At 38.4% G+C, this 18,517-nt stretch overlaps 1 protein-coding gene across 1 annotated transcript; it reads left to right on the forward strand.

Annotated features, from left to right (window-relative positions):
• Positions 1 to 8,894: 8,894 nt before the first annotated feature.
• LOC139131010 (uncharacterized) lies at positions 8,895 to 15,695 on the forward strand. Its single transcript, XM_070696908.1, has 9 exons — positions 8,895 to 8,981; positions 10,587 to 10,723; positions 11,821 to 12,008; positions 12,507 to 12,556; positions 12,786 to 12,881; positions 13,322 to 13,495; positions 13,890 to 14,032; positions 14,393 to 14,606; positions 15,098 to 15,695. Exons 1-9 carry the CDS (start codon positions 8,927 to 8,929, stop codon positions 15,130 to 15,132), a joined length of 1,092 nt encoding a protein of 363 aa, XP_070553009.1. The 5' UTR covers positions 8,895 to 8,926; the 3' UTR covers positions 15,133 to 15,695.
• The last annotated feature ends 2,822 nt before the right edge of the window (positions 15,696 to 18,517 follow it).

An 18,517-nucleotide genomic window follows, 5' to 3' on the forward strand; every position in this document is an offset into this window, starting at 1 on the left:
TATGTTTTTTAATTATGAAGTAGAACACAATTTTCTTATTGCCCAGAAGTTTACTCTATCACAAGATCTTGACACATAACGATTGTGAAATCATGTTTTCTGCATTGTATTCGAATCAGTTAACTTTTCATCCCTGACATTATCTCGTGATATCCCATAAAGGAGTGTATCGCATTTCAGATGAAATGCTGTACAGAAATTTTATAACACAAGACAAATAATTTATTGATCATCTTACATAAAGAAAATAGTAAGACTCGGAGTAAACGCCCCGCCACTTATCGCAGGGGTTAATTAAGAGCCGGCAGCCGGCGAAATTGACCGGTTACTCTCACGATTTCGCCGGCTACTTTTTCGGAAAATTTGAACTCTTTCATCGCGAAATATTTTTTACCTTCTGAAATGATACGGACAAGTTTCACAAGCTGTGTAGTCAAACTTTTCAACGGCTTTTATGTGAAACAAAATTTAGAAGACGAGCGACTACTACGATCGCCATTGTACTAAGATGCAGCACGGTCTTGCGTATACTGCCTCAATTAAAATCGAATTGCAACGGACGATTCTATTGGCTACCTGAATTGCTGATTCCTATGTGGTGACCTTTATATACGCCCATGAAAACGTGCGTACTACACCTGTCGGCCGTCTGCATTAGCTCAATTCAAAATGGTCGATGAACAAATGAAGACGGAAGCGATCGCAAGGTCAAGCTTCTCTGTACGATCTTCGGTTTTGAAGTGGACCAAGGACGAGCAAGGATAATTACGTGGATTTAAACTGTTTTCGAAGACAATGACCTGATTTTTTTCTCACGAAAATCTTCCCGATTACAGTTCGAATTTTAGTAAGCCGACGTGCGTTGCACCGTGGTACGCGTAAATGTCAAGGTATATAACCAGCTGGACGTATTATATGTAATGCTTTTCGGTCAATCTACGCCAATAAAAACGTCACCAAGATAGTGGTTAAAATACGATCAGACCTCTAAAATTCACTTCAAAAGCGATCGTCAGGTTAAATCCAAATGTGAGCTTCTGAACGTACTAATTTACCAAGGTTCTTACTTTGCATACCCATATAGTCAAATAACCTTGAGGGTATTTCTTTTTATTTGTGAAATTGTAATGATTGTCATTTTTTATCGTTATTGTTAAATAAATTATCCTTTTTACCTCCCCAGTGGTAAAAAAGATCTTCATCTACAGATTGCCATACCAAACATCAGGGTTCCTACATTAATTTTTAAAGCATAACATTATACATTAATGAAAATTTTCTCGTTTACTGTGCTTAAAATATCAGTGTTTCATCCAGGATGGCATCAATAAGGGGGATTCTCCCTTTTATAGAAAATTTCGGGGGGATTTCACCAGTTCATGTGTTCTACTTGTACCTCTACGGTGTGACTGGCGCCATTTCATTGGGGGGAGTGGTCCGCCTAGACAAATTAATTGGGGTGCCAACATTTCAACAGAGGGGGAATCCCCTAACCCCCTGTCTAGATGTAACACTTATAACATCTACTACAATATCAAATTTATATCATTAATAATAGTGAATTATTATAGTTTACCTCCTAAAAGCATAGAGGTTCTTAGGTTCTAAGACTTCAGTTTTCTTTGTTCAAAATATTGTCAACATTACCACATTTTATTATTTGTAATAATGAATTGTCATATTTAGGCCTAATCTCCCAGGTAAAATGGCTTTTATGATATGAACACAAATTGCCCTGGAACACTGCTGACAATTCTCCTGAAAATACTAGAAATTCATGTGACTGTGAGCTGTAAAAAGTGAATTTTAACTCATTTTTCAGGGTTTCCGGCCTTCGGCCGGAGGGGGAACACCCCTCCCGGACCCTCCCCCGACGACGACCGCTTTGTGGTCATGGCAGCTGCAAGCCGCCTACTTTTCATTCTGGCCCCCTACTTCAAAACTTAATGAAACCCCTGTTATCGACGTCGAGCATTGGTCCGCCAAGGCTTTAAGTTCAATTCTGAGATCTAACCCACATCTAGACAATTCTCCGTACCGTACATATAATTTTTCCAGCTAAGTGAGTCATAAAAGTCCCACGCGGTCAACAAATCTTTTGCTGTGGCGAGAAGTCGACTTTTAACCAACAATGCATTTAAGAATCATGTAGACTGTCCCTGCACAAAAAGAAAAAGCGAGAATTCAATATGGAGTTGATATGGTTTTTTATTACATCTCACTCATTCAGCGTGCACTGCCATTGGTTAAACATGAATCACGTGACATGTAAAAGAACGTGATGATGCTCTCTGCGAATGTGATGATGCCCTCTGCGAACTTGATGATGCCCCCTGCATTTGATATTACATGGATGACGTCATTTTTCTTACTGCGCGTCCTTTCTGCGCAAAACAAATTGTCGTTCGCTTGTTGTACTTTGCAGTCGGCAACTTATGGCTGCGAAACGTCATGCAGAGCTGTTACCGGCACAGTTAGACGATATTTTGATGCAAGTAAACAGCAAACGAACGAAATGGCAACAAGGAATGCAATTTCTGTGTTCAGCGACTATGCAAGCAACAAATTTCAAGTTCGATACGCCACCGAGGAGATCGGCAAACTTTAGCGGCAACCCTATAGTCTCGGCATCGACAACATTTTACGCTGAGGTCCGGACTCAGAAGCCGAACTGTACTCGAAGAAGTCTCTGTGTTTTTGTTTCTTTGCATGTTTGCTGTTCGGTGTAATAAAAATAATAACACATGAGACCTTGGGCAATATCACGATTTTTGCCTGCTCTCGGGCTGGTGGTCATGATCGAAATAATGATGATGCCCGAGCCGTAGGCGAGGGCATCATCAATATTTCGATCATGACCACCATCCCTTGGGCAGGCAATAAATCGTGATATTGCCCAAGCTCTCATGTGTCATTATTTAAATATTCCATGGGCGTCATAGTCTATCCTTCTTTCTGTTTTTCAAAAGAGGTGTTATTTTCTTCATGAATGAGCATGGAGTATAATACAGAAAGTCACACTGGCGATACTTCTATATAAACGCTTCCTAAACTCGAGGTCTTGGCTATCCTTTAGTATTTTCATACAGTTCAGCCAAATTTTTAAGGTGCACAGTGAACCCGATAAAATAATAAAGTTCTGCGATCTGTATTTTGTCAGGTCACAAGGGAACGATCTTGTGGTAGGATGACAAGCTGCAGGACTTTCTATTTCGGGACTGCATAACTTTGATGTATAAGCGTCACTTTTCTTATGTTTTTGCTCAAGTCGAGTTTTCAACTGAGATATGCAATTATCACAAATAATAAATATGAAGAAAAATTACTGCTATCAATATGACAGGAATCTGACATGTATGCTTTTGTACCGTACTTTTGTACTAAGGTACTAAAGTTTGTCTTTCTATTCGGGCATTCACAAATCAATCTTTCCGTGCATCCAATTGTCAACTTTTTCTTCAATCAGTTCAATTATCGATCAAATTATCTACATTTTCTTGCGTGTTTGTCAAAAAAATGTATTCAATAGATCGTTATTTAGTTAAATATAAGTCGATGAATGTACTATATCTGCGTTTAATCAATTTCAGTTTATTCAGTACTTGTGGCCTCCGGCCAATATGTACAAATAGTAGCAGTAAAGTTGCTTACAGATCGCTAGTCAATGCGATAATTGCATCCACAAAAACAGAGAGAGAAAAAAATAACTTATTTACAAATAAATAAGCATCAGAGAATACAACTGTATGCTTAACTTACGCATCGATGGTAAGTTCTTTCCTACGTTTTGTTGCTAGAAAAATATATTTACTCAGTTTCCTCAATGTGGCAGTATTTTGTGATGAAAGAAGTATCTTAAATTTGTACATTACAGGAGGGTTAAAATAATAGGAAGACATGTACTTAGCTCTCAAGTCATTATACGTCGGACATACGAGAAGAAAATGGTACTCATCTTCTACTGCCTGCAAATTACACAACTCACATAGTCTATCTTGTCTTGGAATATTATTCCAACGACCTGTCTCGATCCTCAGAGTGTGTGATGATGTTCTAAAACTACAAAGAGCATGTCTGAAAACAGGGTTATCTATACAGGTCAAGTATGGCTCTAATACCAGCTCTTTTTTGAAGGTAGAATAAAGATAAAGTTTGCTACTATTGTTGATATCATTCAGCCAGCATTGTGCATCGATATCACTACACCTTTGTTTAAAAAGCCGTAAAAACAAGGTTTCATTACCAACCCCTTGATGTTCCCAGACTTCGCCAAAACCATAACTCTGCAGCAAGCCTCTCACTCCCCTGGCCCATAAGTCATACCTAGTAACATCAATCTTGCTTTTTTGAAATTCGTAGCATCGGTATACAATTCTATTTCTATCCATTTTCAAAATTCTTAACCAGTATCTAATGATTTTACAATAAATATTTACTGTCATTGTTGGTCTACCCAACTCCCCTCTCATAGCAGTAATGGATGTATTGCTGTATAGTTGAAGTACATAGCGCAGCATCTTATTGTGAGTTTTTTCAATATCTGGAGCATGGTGGAAGCCCCAGATTTCAGCACCATAAAGTAAAATGGGGAGTATTTTGCAGTTAAATATTTTCAAGGCAATAGTAACAGGCAGTGGACCAAACTTAAAAAGACAACTGATCAGACCATGCAGGCTCTGTTAGCTTGTTCACTCAAAGTTTTTTGTGCTTGAAACCAACGACCGGTCCAGGATAGGACAATGCCAAGATAGCTATAAAAAGAAGTTACAGCAACAGGCTGGTTGTTATACGACCAGTTTTCATACTTTCGAAGACCACCACCCCTCCTAAAAACTATAACTTTGGTTTTACTGGTATTAACAGTAAGTTTCCACTTTGAGCAATAAAGATACAATTGATCAAACAAGCGCTGCAATCCTATCTTTGAACTGCTGATCATAGTAAGGTCGTCTGCAAAGAGCAAATACAAAATTCTTAAAATACCAATTTCGACACCAGAATACTGGTGCGTATCAGCTAGAGTAATTCCAATATCATTTACAAAAAGTGTGAATAAAAGGGGTGACAATACTGATCCCTGTTGTACACCAAAACTGCAATCAAAGAAATCTGTAAAACCTGACGGGGTTCTGACACATGATTTTACATTGCTATACATTGACAGAATAACTCTATAAAATTTACAAGAAACCCACACTGAATAAGCTTATAAAACATACAGTAATGATCAATTCTGTCAAATGCTTTTTCAAAGTCGATGAATGCTATATATAGTCTACTTCTCTTGTGAGCCAAGTACTTTGAAATAATGGTGGATAAAATAAATAAGTTGTCTGAAGTACAGTATGTTTTCCTAAAGCCAGCCTGCTCATCAACAATTGGATACATTTTCTCGAGCCATATGCGAAGTCTGTTATCAAGGATACTACAGAAAATTTTTCCCATAATAGGAAGCAGAGTTACCCCTCTGTAGTTGCCAGCACAATTATTGTCACCTTTTTTATAAATTGGAGTTATAATACCTTGCGCCCAGGCAGCCGGAAAGTGACCAGAGTCTAAAACAGCATTAAAAAGTTTACACATCATTTGTCTAGCAATAGGTGTACAAGCCTTGAAAACATCTGGTGAAACACCATCCAGACCTGGGGCTTTGCCACACTTAAGTTTCTTGATACAATGGTCTACTTCATCAATTACAATTGGCAAATTCAAGTCATCTACATCCATATTTAAAAAATTGTCCTCATTTTCAACAGTTTCAACAAAATCCCTGATTTCTTCGTGAAATGGAACAAAATCCTCGTTTTCAAACCTGGAGTATTTAACAATGTTGAGAAGTACCCAAACCAATCATCATTTTGTATATTCTGGGACACTGGAGCTGATTTTCCTTTAACAAGAGACCAAAATTCTCTTGAGTTCACATTCTTGGCTGTTGTTTGTAACTTTTCGAGATTTTTACTTTTATGAGCTTTCTTTTTATCGTTAATCAGCTCTCTATACTCCTGTTTACACTTTTTTAATAGTTCTAAATTGTTTGTTGACCTATTATTCCTAAAACCATTCAACTTTGAATTGAGTGAACGCTTCATTCTCTTACAGTCGCTATCATACCAGGTATTACCTTGACATTCATTATTTGTTGACCTTTGTTACAATTGTAAGTACGCTTCATTTCACTTGCAGCAGACTTGATCATATTTAAAAGACATTCAGCAGCTTGTTCAATTGATGAATCATCAACAAGCGCATTGAATTCACAAATCTGGTCCCTTATTTGAGTTGAATTCCAATATTGTAAAAAAGATTCTTGCTTACTACTCTCCCAGAAAAATCTATCATAAGAAGGAGTTAAAATTCCAGTACTAAGGTTACCATCGATGGTATTTACTGATGCCTTGAAATGACATTCTCGAGGTACATTGATATCAAATACAAGGGTTGATGGTCAGACTCCACTCTCTTGTCAATGTAAAACTTGTCAATATCTGAGAAATTACATACATTGGTGATAAGGTAGTCTATGACACTACATCCAGAGTGGCTAACGTACGTAAAATCACCACTTCCTATTTCTCTGAAAAGCCTACCATTGACAATACTTAATTCCGTAGCTTTGCAAAAATCAAGAAACTTCTGGCCAGATGTATTTACAGTCTTATCGCTTGAAACCCGTTTGTGAACATCAATATTGGAGAGGGATGATACAAAGTCAATTGGAAGCACAAAATTTGTTACATCCTCATTTACACAATCTGTCTTGTCAGCTGTACGAGCATTGAAATCTCCACAGATGTAAAAACGTGAATTTGGAAACTTGCTAGAATACTTAGCTAACTCAAACTCTAAAATTTCAAGTGTGTTATCACTATTGCTTTTGTCGTATTCATCAGGAGGAATGTAAACAGTTGCAATTACAATTAAAGGTGACTTCTCGACATGATTACAATAAAGCGATATCCAGACAATATTGTCAGAGACACTCGACATTTCTTTTACAACCATAGAAAGAGCGTCTTTAAAAAATACATTAATACCACCTGGATGTCTTCCATATTTTGATTTCTTGCAACCAGCCTTCTTAAATGAACTAAACCCATCAATTGTACAACGTGAATCATGTTTTATCCAGGTTTCTAGCAAGAAGATAACGTCAAATTGTTGCAAATAAGAAATGAAATCTAAATCGCACATTTTGGAGATGAGACCGTGAATATTCCAACAAATGAACTGAATTTGATTTTTGGTTGAAGTTCTATACGAGGAATTCTGTATAGACGTCGGATGTGGATGTGGTGATGATTCTCTTCGGTGTGTGTAATTACCTTGGCCTTGGCCGTCTTCCTAGCTGTTCGTCGACGACTCTGTTCTCGACAATGGGCGAATATCATCTTGTATACTGTCATAGACGAATGTTCTTCCATCGATCTTCAATTTGTCAAATGTCAGAAACGCTCTCTTTCCTTCAGCTCTAGCCGATACAAGATACTGTCCGAGCTTTCTCCTCACGTCACGTACTCTTCGCGTAAACTCCTCCGATATTCTGTATTGTGTGCCCTTCAGATTCTTGGCCGCCTCAAACACCTGTTTGCGTTGCTGGTGGCGGGAAAATTTAGCGATGATTGGCTGTGGTCTTGATCGGGCATTTGTGAGACGATGAACCCTGTCAAACTCAATATCGCTTCCATCGATCCCAAGCTTATCGGTAATAAATGATTTTACCTTAGCTTCTGACTGATCCCATGATTCGTTTTCATCTTGAGCTATGCCTTTGAAGATTAGATTGTCCCTCTTCATCTGGCCTCTCATGGCGTCTAATTCATTTGTCAAGTCATAAACTTGGTCGTTTAGGGCTTTATTTTCTTCAGCGAGACGAGCAGTTTCTCTACGTGCCTCTCCAAGTTCTTGTTGCACACTCTGAATATCTTGCACTAAGTTGTCGATTTTTGTATTCAGTTCGGATGACATTCTGTCCATTTTACTGCCAAGGTCTGCTTTCACGTTGCGTAATTCCCGCATGATATCGGAAAGTTCAAAGTTTCCATTGTCCTTCGCCGATGTCGAATATGCCCCAAGTAATGTTGTTTGTCTTGTTGCCCGCTTTTCACTTGGTTGTTGACTGCCAGGATTGGGACCAGGGTTGCTCTCGATGTCACCCGACCGCAGTAGCATGCTCAGCAGGACAAAGCGCAAGGCGGCACACATACCATTACCACTGATTTTGACGTCATGGCGGTTACCTATCACACATGGTCGGTGGTCAAAGGCACCAATTCTTGTCCGCCACTGCTCAGTTGAGACACCCATGTTGAAATGCATGTTTCGAATGACTTCAGAAACACTTTAAAGAAGTGGTAGTGTTTCAAAAAGCTGTTGTTTCTCTCCCTAGAGCGAAGAATCTCAAAATTTTCTGGAGCCGATGCGACTAAGATGCTCACTCAACAAATGCCTCTAGCGACCTATATCTGCGTTTACCGGAATAGTCAGACTGCTTTCAAAAATTTAAACATTATTTTATCATTTGAATGATGCAATCGTACGCATGGACCTTCACATATTAGGTATTTTACAATCAAATTCGAACACTGGCAACATACGATATTAACCAAGCATAGGAGTTGTCGATCAATAACGCTCGGTTACATCCCTCCTTACCTTTTAAAAAGTTGTCGCTATTGAGGTCGAACTCAATCATGACTTCGAAGACGTATGCTATGAGGCAACGTGGTCTTATTACGTTGCACTCTTTTAGTTCTCTCTCGTTTCCAATCTTGCCGATTCATCTCTAACCGAAAGCGAGGCAGTTATCAGTAAATCACGTGAACCGTGATATTTACCAATTAAATGAGTGGTTAGACTTTGACATCCAGTGCTTCCCAACAAGTTTCACTGCACCTAGCCATACACTCTGAAAGATCGAGGCAACATGATTCGTATGTCGTTATACTGCTTGTATGTGTGCATCGCCTGTTTTGTACTCGGTAAGTGCAATGCAACCTGACAAATTTTACATATCGTCAAGTCTTTATAACATGCCCCATGTATCGAACGTCACTGCTCCCCGTATGATTCAATGTTAACTTGTCTATGATGTAGCAGGCCGCATAGTTGCCATCTCTTTAAGTCACCACGAACTATTTTCAACTTAAAACCTTCGGACCCGAAAATGATTAAATCACACGTTTTTCATAGTGAGCCGTTTTAAGTATGCATAACAGTTATTTGAGTGTATGATGGAAATTATGCTTTTCTTTACTGATTTTCATTTATTATGGAAATAAAGGTCATGATTATCATTTGCATCTGAACCCAAAATTTCCGAGTGAAAGTTATGTAACACGGGCATTTAATAAAAAACATTATAGCCCAAACAAGGGACTGCGTATCAACGAGGCAGGAGACCATTTGCCCTCCTACGTTAGACAAATAGTCCCTTGTTTGAATAATAGTATATCTAAAAAACATGTCATTTTGTATATATAGTTTTGAATAATAGCCAGACCTTGGCTACAACATTAATCAATGAGACTTGATCTCGTCCTTTCAACGACGTCGTTCTCCAATCGTGACACTTGCACGACTCAGGCAGTAATATATCCCGTGCCTACATAGATAATACACGAACAGAACAATGAAGACAGGGTCAAGGTGCGATTAAGTGACCATATAAGTGTTCAAGGGTCGTAAGAATTGCAGTTTGCCATAAACATACATATAAATAACAGGCGACAGGAGATTAAATGCTCTAGGATACGTACACACGGTCATAAATCTCTAACGGTTAAAATCATGTGTTAATGTAATCTGGATCTGTATTCACACTATTAGATCGAGGAACCCTGTCCGGGTTTGGTCGTTTGATTAATCTGTTGCCAATTTTAAAGAACATGGACAAAAAACTACCATTCGAACCACATCAAGTCATACGGACGTGGCATGTGCCCTCTTAAACACTTATTAAATGTTTAAGAAGCTAAGTGGATAAATAACGGGATATATGGAAAATGGTGACTCAGCCCCTTTGATTCAGATCTGTGGTCATTGCATGCATGGTATTCAAAATGCAGGTAGCAGATCCACATTCCTTCGACTTCAATATACATTATAATGTAGAAATAACGGGCGACGCGCTGACCATTAACGTTTATTTGTGGGCACGGGCGAGAGGAAAGCCAAAAATTAACAGCCTCGCCCGTTAATTTGGTTTTCCTCGAGCTCGCGCCCATAAATAAACATTAATAGTCAGAGCGCAGTCTGTTATTTCCATTATATTTTCAGCGAACCCAAGAAAACCGTGAAAATTTCCGACAATTTCAGGAGCGAACGACAACTGGGCCCCAGAAACTGAGCATTCGCGACGCACTGTCACGCGCGCTGTAAAAAATTGGCAAATCCACGTGGTTCAGCTCGGCCAATCAAAATGCGACGGGCAGGGCATGGTAATATAATTCTAGATATCAACAAACTCTGCCAATTTATCAGAATAAAGGTGCAAATGCAAAATTGGCAGCTATGAAGAAGGTTTTATTATCACATATTATATGCAAAAAAGTTCTCGGTAATGAAGTCACCGACTTCCTTTGCAGGTGGCCAATGCTTCACCTCAATCAGTGATTATGTGCTCTCCGACCGCGGCATCGACAGCAGCAGTTTTCGAGCATTCACTAAAGACAGAGTCCCAATTCCCATGATGCGTGCATTTATCGCTCGTCATTTCAGTGAGGTGAGAGCTAGGGGCTTTTTCTCTCGACTTACATTGAAGCAATTGACCGACGATGGAGTCAGTTTTCTATGATTTTAATTATATGAATATGGAGAATTTGAAACATTGGCATTGAAAGAAAATGAGTTGGGTTGCTGTTTAACAGAAATTGAATAATTCTCTCGTATTCAACCTCATACAAACGGAACCAACACTCGCCTATAAAATGTTTATTGACACTGTGATAAAAGACTTAGCTACATCCGGACCTCTAAAATAGTGGTTCAATTTCGAGATAAACTACTGTAATTTTGACAGAGATCCCTAGAAACAACCTAGGTTCAATAAAGCAAAGGCACATAGATACACGCTGGCACATAATGCTGACAAAATTCAATTTAAATCGATGAATAAATCACTCAACTTAGCCTCGATACAATTCTGTCCACAAGACAGCAATTCTGCCAACCACGGGGATAGCGCAGAAAATTCAGTATTGTTTCAATCGATCTGATCTCCAAATCTACGGCACCCTCCCACCCAACAATGCTAACCCACTTACCTTCCTACCTCCCAACCACTTACCTATGTAGTAGCTACAAAGCTACCTACCTACCTACCTACCTACTTACCTACCTACCTACCTACCTACTTAACTACCTACCTACCTACCTACCTACCTACCTACCTACCTTCCTACCTACCTACCTACCTACCTACCTACCTACCTACCTACCTACCTACTACCTACCTACCTACTTACCTACCTACCTACTTACCTACCTACCTACCTACCTACCTACCTACCTACCTACCTACCTACCTACCTACCTACCTACCCACCTACCTACCTACCTACCTATATCTATCTGGCGATCTGACGAAAGACACGTTGATATATCCCCATAAACAGCCATGTACGTACATTTGCTATTAGATGAGTACTTACACAGACACAATACGTGCGTTTGTAATTGTTACCAATTCCGAACACCTGGTACCACCACTATTAGTAGTTCTGGATTGTCCTACTTAACTTTGTAAACCACAAACGTTCCATGGACCTGGTAATGTTTTACCTAGAAAAATATTATTTTGTTGGACATGTCATATTACAGAGAGGGTTGCCCGATCATCAAATTACCCGTCACCAAGGTGATGACCTTCTCCGTAGATTGATGCTGTTTCGCGTAATGGGTCACCAGTTGGGAGAGAGGATTCTAACTGAGGTAGAAAAAAAGAAAGAAGAGGAGAGGGTGTATACGATTGCAACATATCTTGGCTGCGACTGTCAGTTTAATTACATGTATGTACTTTGCATGAGAACAAATGCAGAAAAGATGGTATAAAGGAATAGTATATGTGCAAACTAATTTTATCAATCTCCCACTAGAAATGGCATCATCGTCTTAATAAAGGCATTTCGCTGATCATAAATCCTGACATTTTCAATAGGTTAAGAATATGGTTTGCAACAAGTTTTCAAAACTTTTATCCCTACTACGAAGTTATAATATATTAAACATACACAGTGCAAGCCATATTAAAGTGTGAACTCAAAATCTCAAATGTACGAACCACTATTAATATTTTTATGGAAATAAAGGTTGAAAAGAAATACGTATGATGGTTAACAATGTATGATGGTTTTATCAATACAAGAGAAACTATTGGCTGGGAAATAGTCCCAACTCATCCTGCAAGCACACATTTAAAAACTTAAAGTGGTATTTGTTCAGTGTGTGGAGTTATCTAAAATTACTCCTTCCTATCATGGAATTTCTATTTTTTATCTTCTCTGCAGAGACGAAGATGGCATATACCGGGGCTTCCATGCAGATTTGATAACAGCTGGTACACAAGAAAATTACAATATCTCCGATATGATAGAAGCATCATGATGCATGACTGTCACATGAAAGACCAAAAAATTATGAAGAGCGAATTTTTTTGATACACAGCATAAATAAAAATGTGGTTTGCAAGTAACAGATGTTTAGTAACCATCATTATTGTGTGATAGTTTAATTTAAAAACGCAATTGATCCAGAACGATTTACATAATTATATCGTTCTTGTTAAGTCTGTAGAGAAGCTGGAAAGAAGTGTGTGAATCAAGTTGTGCCCCATAGTGCATGTCTTACCCATAGAAGTGGTGAAATTCCCCACGCCGGACCAGGTAAGCAAGAGCGAAGTAGAACTGCTGTGGCCCTTAGGATTGCATAATGTCTACCGACCTTTTGAATAAACGGTTTGTCAATCATCTGTGACGTATTATGCAAACTATTTGACAATGATTCTACAAACCAGACTCGTAAAAATAATCTAGCTACAATATGTGGTGCTTTTTATAACGTTTAAAAGAATGACAATACATGTCCTTTCAAATGTAGTTTAGATTCATTGAATAACAATATTAATGTTCCCTTTAAATTCGACGTTCACTTTTGTGCTGTCTCACGGCGGCAACCTTCGTAAACACACGCTTTATTGGGATAATGCTATGCCACTTCATTCAATTTTTCGAAGTGTTCTTGGTCTTATCTCAACCCTTTTCATAATAATTTTATACATTTTTCTGTAAACTTTTATTTTTGGATATGCCGACATACTTTGTAGCACTACTAGGGAAGCAGATTGATATATGCTTCGGATGGAGTAAGACCTCTGCTAGAGCCCTCTCGGTGGACTTCACAGAACCTTTTGTGAGATCCGACTCTGAAACCCTATTCGTGGTGAAATCTGGAAATCCAAACAATTTTGATCCAAATGACATCAGAGGAAAGAAAATCGGTAAGTTACATGTGTTATGTATCTTACCAGTGAGGATATCGTTTGATTTTGGACAGCTAAGAAGTTTGAATTGAAAATTGGCTGCCTGAATCTCGCCAAATCATTATCGGCTTGTTTTGCACAGAAAGCCATTAAAAAGGTCTTGGTCGAATAGGTATACTATAATAGTTATATCTAGTTTTCTTGAAACCTCGCAGATAAAAATTCGTGAGGTTGCAAGGTCCAAGGAACAAAGGAAATTAATGACTGTAACGAGGACATCTTTCTACCAAAGATTCCTAAAACGGTGCCTTGCCATGGCAATGATCTACCATTCATATAAATTTGGGTAACCATTTTCCACTTTTAAGCTTCGTATTATAATATTCCATCATGTGATTATCCAAACTTGTAGGTTTCGAAGATGGATTTGTCACGGACAAGATCTGTTTGCTACATGCCAGAGATCGAATCGTTGGAGTCGATACCATGCAACCGTACCAAGAGGTGTACAAGGAAAACTTTAAATTCCTGTTGGACGACGTCAGACACGACAGGGTAAATAAGAAACACGAAGTGAATCAAAGACATGAAGAAAGTATCCAGATGGCAGACGGCACAGTAGTGAAATGAAATGCACGAGGATAAAAAGAGACACACACGGAAGGAAGGAGACTTACTGATTTGTCGATAGTCCAGGGCATTAGAGAAACAACGTAAATTTCATCACTTACTTCAAATCTAAAAATTAATATCAAGAAATCTTGTCATCGTAGATGGGATAATAAGATGGTGTGGAAATCCACAATCGGGCAAAGCCATTTCACATAATCTGAGTATTTATTTTGCTATTCCTATCAATCTATGTACTCCTATATGCCCAAAATTTATGACAAAGACGCACTTTCATTTTCTCAGATCGATGCCTTCCTTACGTTCCCCGAAAGAATCACACCACACCTTAAAGATGAATTTGAATTCATAGGAGACGACGTCGGTTGTGTCACCGAAAAATCAGTTTATGGGATAAAACGGAAGGACAACCCACTCACGTGGTTTGATGAAACCCTAAAAGCAATGAAAGAAAATGGCAAATACCACGCCTTATGTCACAAGGCCAACATCGACCATGGTATGATATCGCTCTTGATTGTCATTGAAAAAGCAAGACTTCACTCATTTTGATTTTTTATTTAATCACACCCATGCGCATTAAAGATACTGAACACGAATGGAACTTTTTAGAGAGGATTGCATCTTTATATTTTTTAAATGTTTCAAAAGTGTTTGGTGCCATATAGGTGAATGTTGCAATACTGCAAATTACTCATACAAACAAGTGTATAATTTAAAAAGTATAGCAGATGAGCTTACATTTGCAGATTCAACCGACATTAGTTCACTATCCAATTATCCCAAATTACTTCCAATCGTGTTACAGTATCTTTAACCCCTTGTTGCTTATTCACGTGGATCAAGAAAGCCATAATGATTTACTTTATACTATCCAATCATCCAAAGACCTCAAATACTCTTTTCTGGCATTTTCATACCTGTAATTTAAACTGACAGAATATCTAATTATAACTTGCTTTAAATTATTATTCTGCATTTCTTTCTCAGGTCACAAGGGTAAAATTGACTGTTTGGTTGAATAAACATGGACCATACTTCGCTCGAAGACCCTGTAATTCCATTTCGTAATGTTCTCCATAAAAAAGTGAATGTATCTGTTTTAGAAAAATATTCTAAAGCAAAGTTAAACCCAATTGGTTTAAACCACTCGAACTGCGTTTAAATCTGTACCTTTATTGTTATTTGCCTAGGTTTTTCTGTATGTCTGCTTTAATACCCACCGACTTACACACATACACACCTTCCGATCAGTCAGTCAATATATTAATTTACCAGTCTATCTGTCTGCGACTGTTGATAAGTATATTTAATTCTTATTTATGGTTATTGAACATATTCACAGATAAGGTTTCACCTCCTTAAAATGCCTATATATGTACGTGAAACCTGAAAGTAACATTACTGATAATTTGAGCATTTTAATTACATCAAACAATGTAGGCCATCGAAAAATCGACAAAAGTGCGGAAAAACATGGATGTGAACCGAAGATGTCAACTTTTTCTTCAATCAGTTCAATTATCGATCAAATCATCTACATTTTCTTGCATATTTGTCAAAATAAATGTTCTATCAATGTACTGTACTATATGTGTGTTTCGAAGAATTGCTGGAAGGACTGCTTACAAAACATAACGCACCTGCAGTAATTTAAACGTTATTTTATCATTTGAATGATGCAATTGTTCGCATGGACCTTCACATATTAGGTATTTTTCAATCACATTCGAACACTGGCAACATAGGATATTAATCAAGCATAGAAATTGTCAATCAAAACTTCTCGATTACATCCACAACTGTGAAAAAGTTGACGCTACTTAGGTTGAACTCTATCATGACTTCAAGGTCAGGACTGCAATGTGGTCTTATTACATTGCACGCTCTTAGTACTCTCTCGTTTCCCATATTGTTCATTAATCTCTTACCGAAAGCGAGGCAGTTATCAGTAGATCACGTGACCCGTGATATTTACCAATTAAATGAGTGGTTAGGCTAAGACAATCCTGTGCTACCGGAGAAGTTCCACTGTACTAACATAGACTGTGAAAGTTAGAGGCAACATGATTCGTTTGCTGTTATACTGCTTGTATGTATGCATCGCCTGTTATGTACTTGGTAAGTGCAATCTGACAAATTTTGCATATCGTCAAAGACTTTAATAACATGCTTCATATATCGAAGGTCACGCTCCCCGTAGGATTCAATGTTGACTTGTCTATGATGTAGCAGGCCGCATAGTCGTCATCTCTTAAAGTCACCAAAAACTATTTTCAACTTAACAACTTCACACGTTTTACATAGGTAAGCCGTTATTTTCAATTATGCATAACGAATTAAATGACCGCATAACAGTTTTTTCAATGTATGATGTAAATTATCATATTTTTTTACTGATTTTCATCTATTATGGAAATAAAGTTTCTGATAATCATTTGCAACATTATAGCCCAAACAAGGACTGATCTTCGAGGCAAGAGACAATTGGCCTTCTTGAAGTCCGCCAAAATGTCCCTTGTTTGGACACAGTATATCTCGTAAACATGTCATTCGTATATATAGTTTTTTTATAATTACCTGAAACTCGCGACGACGTTAATCGCATGAGACTTGATCTCGTCCTTTCAACGATGTCGTTCTCCTATTGTGACACTTTCACGGTGCAAGCAGTAATATATCCCGTGCCTTAGTAGATAATACATGAACAAAACAAAGCAGATAGGGTCAAGGGGCGATTAGGTAATCGTATAAATGTTTAAGTGTCGTAAGAATTGCAGGTTGCCATGTACATACACATAAATAACAGGCGACAGGAGATTAAATGTTCAAGTATACATATACACTGTCATAAATCTCAAACGGTCGGAATCACATGTGCCAATGCAATCTGAATCTTTATTCACTGTATCAGATCGAGGAACCCGGCCCGGGCTTGGTCGTTTGATTAATGTGATGCCCATATAAAAGAACATGGACAAAAAACTTCCACACGAACCACATCAAGTCATATGGACGTGGCGTGTGCCCTATTAAACACTTACTACTAAACGTTTAAGAAGCTTACTGGATAAATAAAGCGAATTCGGAAAATGTTGACTCAGCCCCTTTGATTCCGATCTGCGGTCAGATCCACAACCCTTCGACATTAGTATACATTATTCTAAATAATATCCACTAACTCTGCCGATTTATCAAACGCAAATTGGGAGCTCTTTACAATGTTTTATCATCACATAATATGGGCAAAAAATTCTCGATAACTACGCCGTTTATGAGCTCTCTCTCTCTCTCTCTCTCTCTCTCTCTCTCTCTCTCTCTCTCTCTCTCTCTCTCTCTCATTCTCTATCTCTCTCGTGTTCGTTGTCACCGACTTCCTAAGCAAGCGGCCAACGCTTCAACTCAATCAGTGATTATGTGCCTTCTGACGATGGCATCGACAGCAGCAGTTTTCGAGCATTAACCCAAGCCAGAGTCCCAATTCCCATGATGCGTGCGTTTATCGCTCGTCATTTCAGTGAGATAAGAGCTAGGGGTTTTTTCTCTCGACTTACATTGATACAATTTAGCGACGGTGGAGTCATTTTTCTATAATTCTAACTATATGAATACGGAGAATTTGAAACATTGGCATTGAAAAAAAACAAACGCCTAACAAAGCATAGAAAGATGGGTTGCTGTTAAACGGATATTGAATATTTTTCTCGTATTAAACCTCTACTGAACCAACACTCGCCTACAAAATATGGTCAATGACCCTCTGATAAAAGACTTAGCTACATCCGGACCTCTAAAATAGTGGTTCAATTTCGAGCTAAACTACTGTAATTTTGACAATGATCCCTATAAACAGCCCGAGATAAATAAAGTAAAGGCACTTAGATACATGCTGGCCCACAATGCTGACAAAATTCAATTTAAATCGATGAATATATTGGTGTCTGTTAGCCTCAATACAATTCTGTCCATCAGTTAGCAATTCTGTCCGCCACGGGGGTAGCGCAGAAAATTCAATATTGTTTCAATTGATCTGATCTCGAAATCTATGACACCCTCCCAACCAACGGTGCTAACCTACTAACCTTCCTACCTCCCAACCACTTACCTATGTAGTAGCTACCACGCTACCTACCTAGCTACCTCGCTACCTACTTACCTACTTACCTACTTACCTACCTACCTAACTACCTACCTACCTTCCTATCTAGCTACCTAGCTACCTACGTACCTATCTGGCTACCAAGCTACCTATAGAAAAAGTCAGTGATGAAAGACACTTTGATATATCCCTATACGAGAACAGCCATGTAGGTACCGTAACATTTGCTATTAGATAAGTACTTCCACAGACACAATACGTGCGTTTGAAATTGTTACCCTTTCCAAACACCTGGTACCACCACTATAGGT

This window comes from Ptychodera flava, chromosome 4, assembly GCF_041260155.1.
Source record: "Ptychodera flava strain L36383 chromosome 4, AS_Pfla_20210202, whole genome shotgun sequence".
NCBI classification, from domain to species: Eukaryota; Metazoa; Hemichordata; class Enteropneusta; family Ptychoderidae; genus Ptychodera; species Ptychodera flava.

Coding starts and splice junctions, on each gene's coding strand:
- LOC139131010 (XM_070696908.1), top strand. CDS start 8,927: ATGATTCGTATGTCGTTATACTGCTTGTATGTGTGCATCGCCTGTTTT. Junction 10,724..11,820: donor TCGCTCGTCATTTCAGTGAG/GTGAGAGCTAGG, acceptor GTCATATTACAG/AGAGGGTTGCCCGATCATCA. Junction 12,009..12,506: donor GACTGTCAGTTTAATTACAT/GTATGTACTTTG, acceptor TCTTCTCTGCAG/AGACGAAGATGGCATATACC.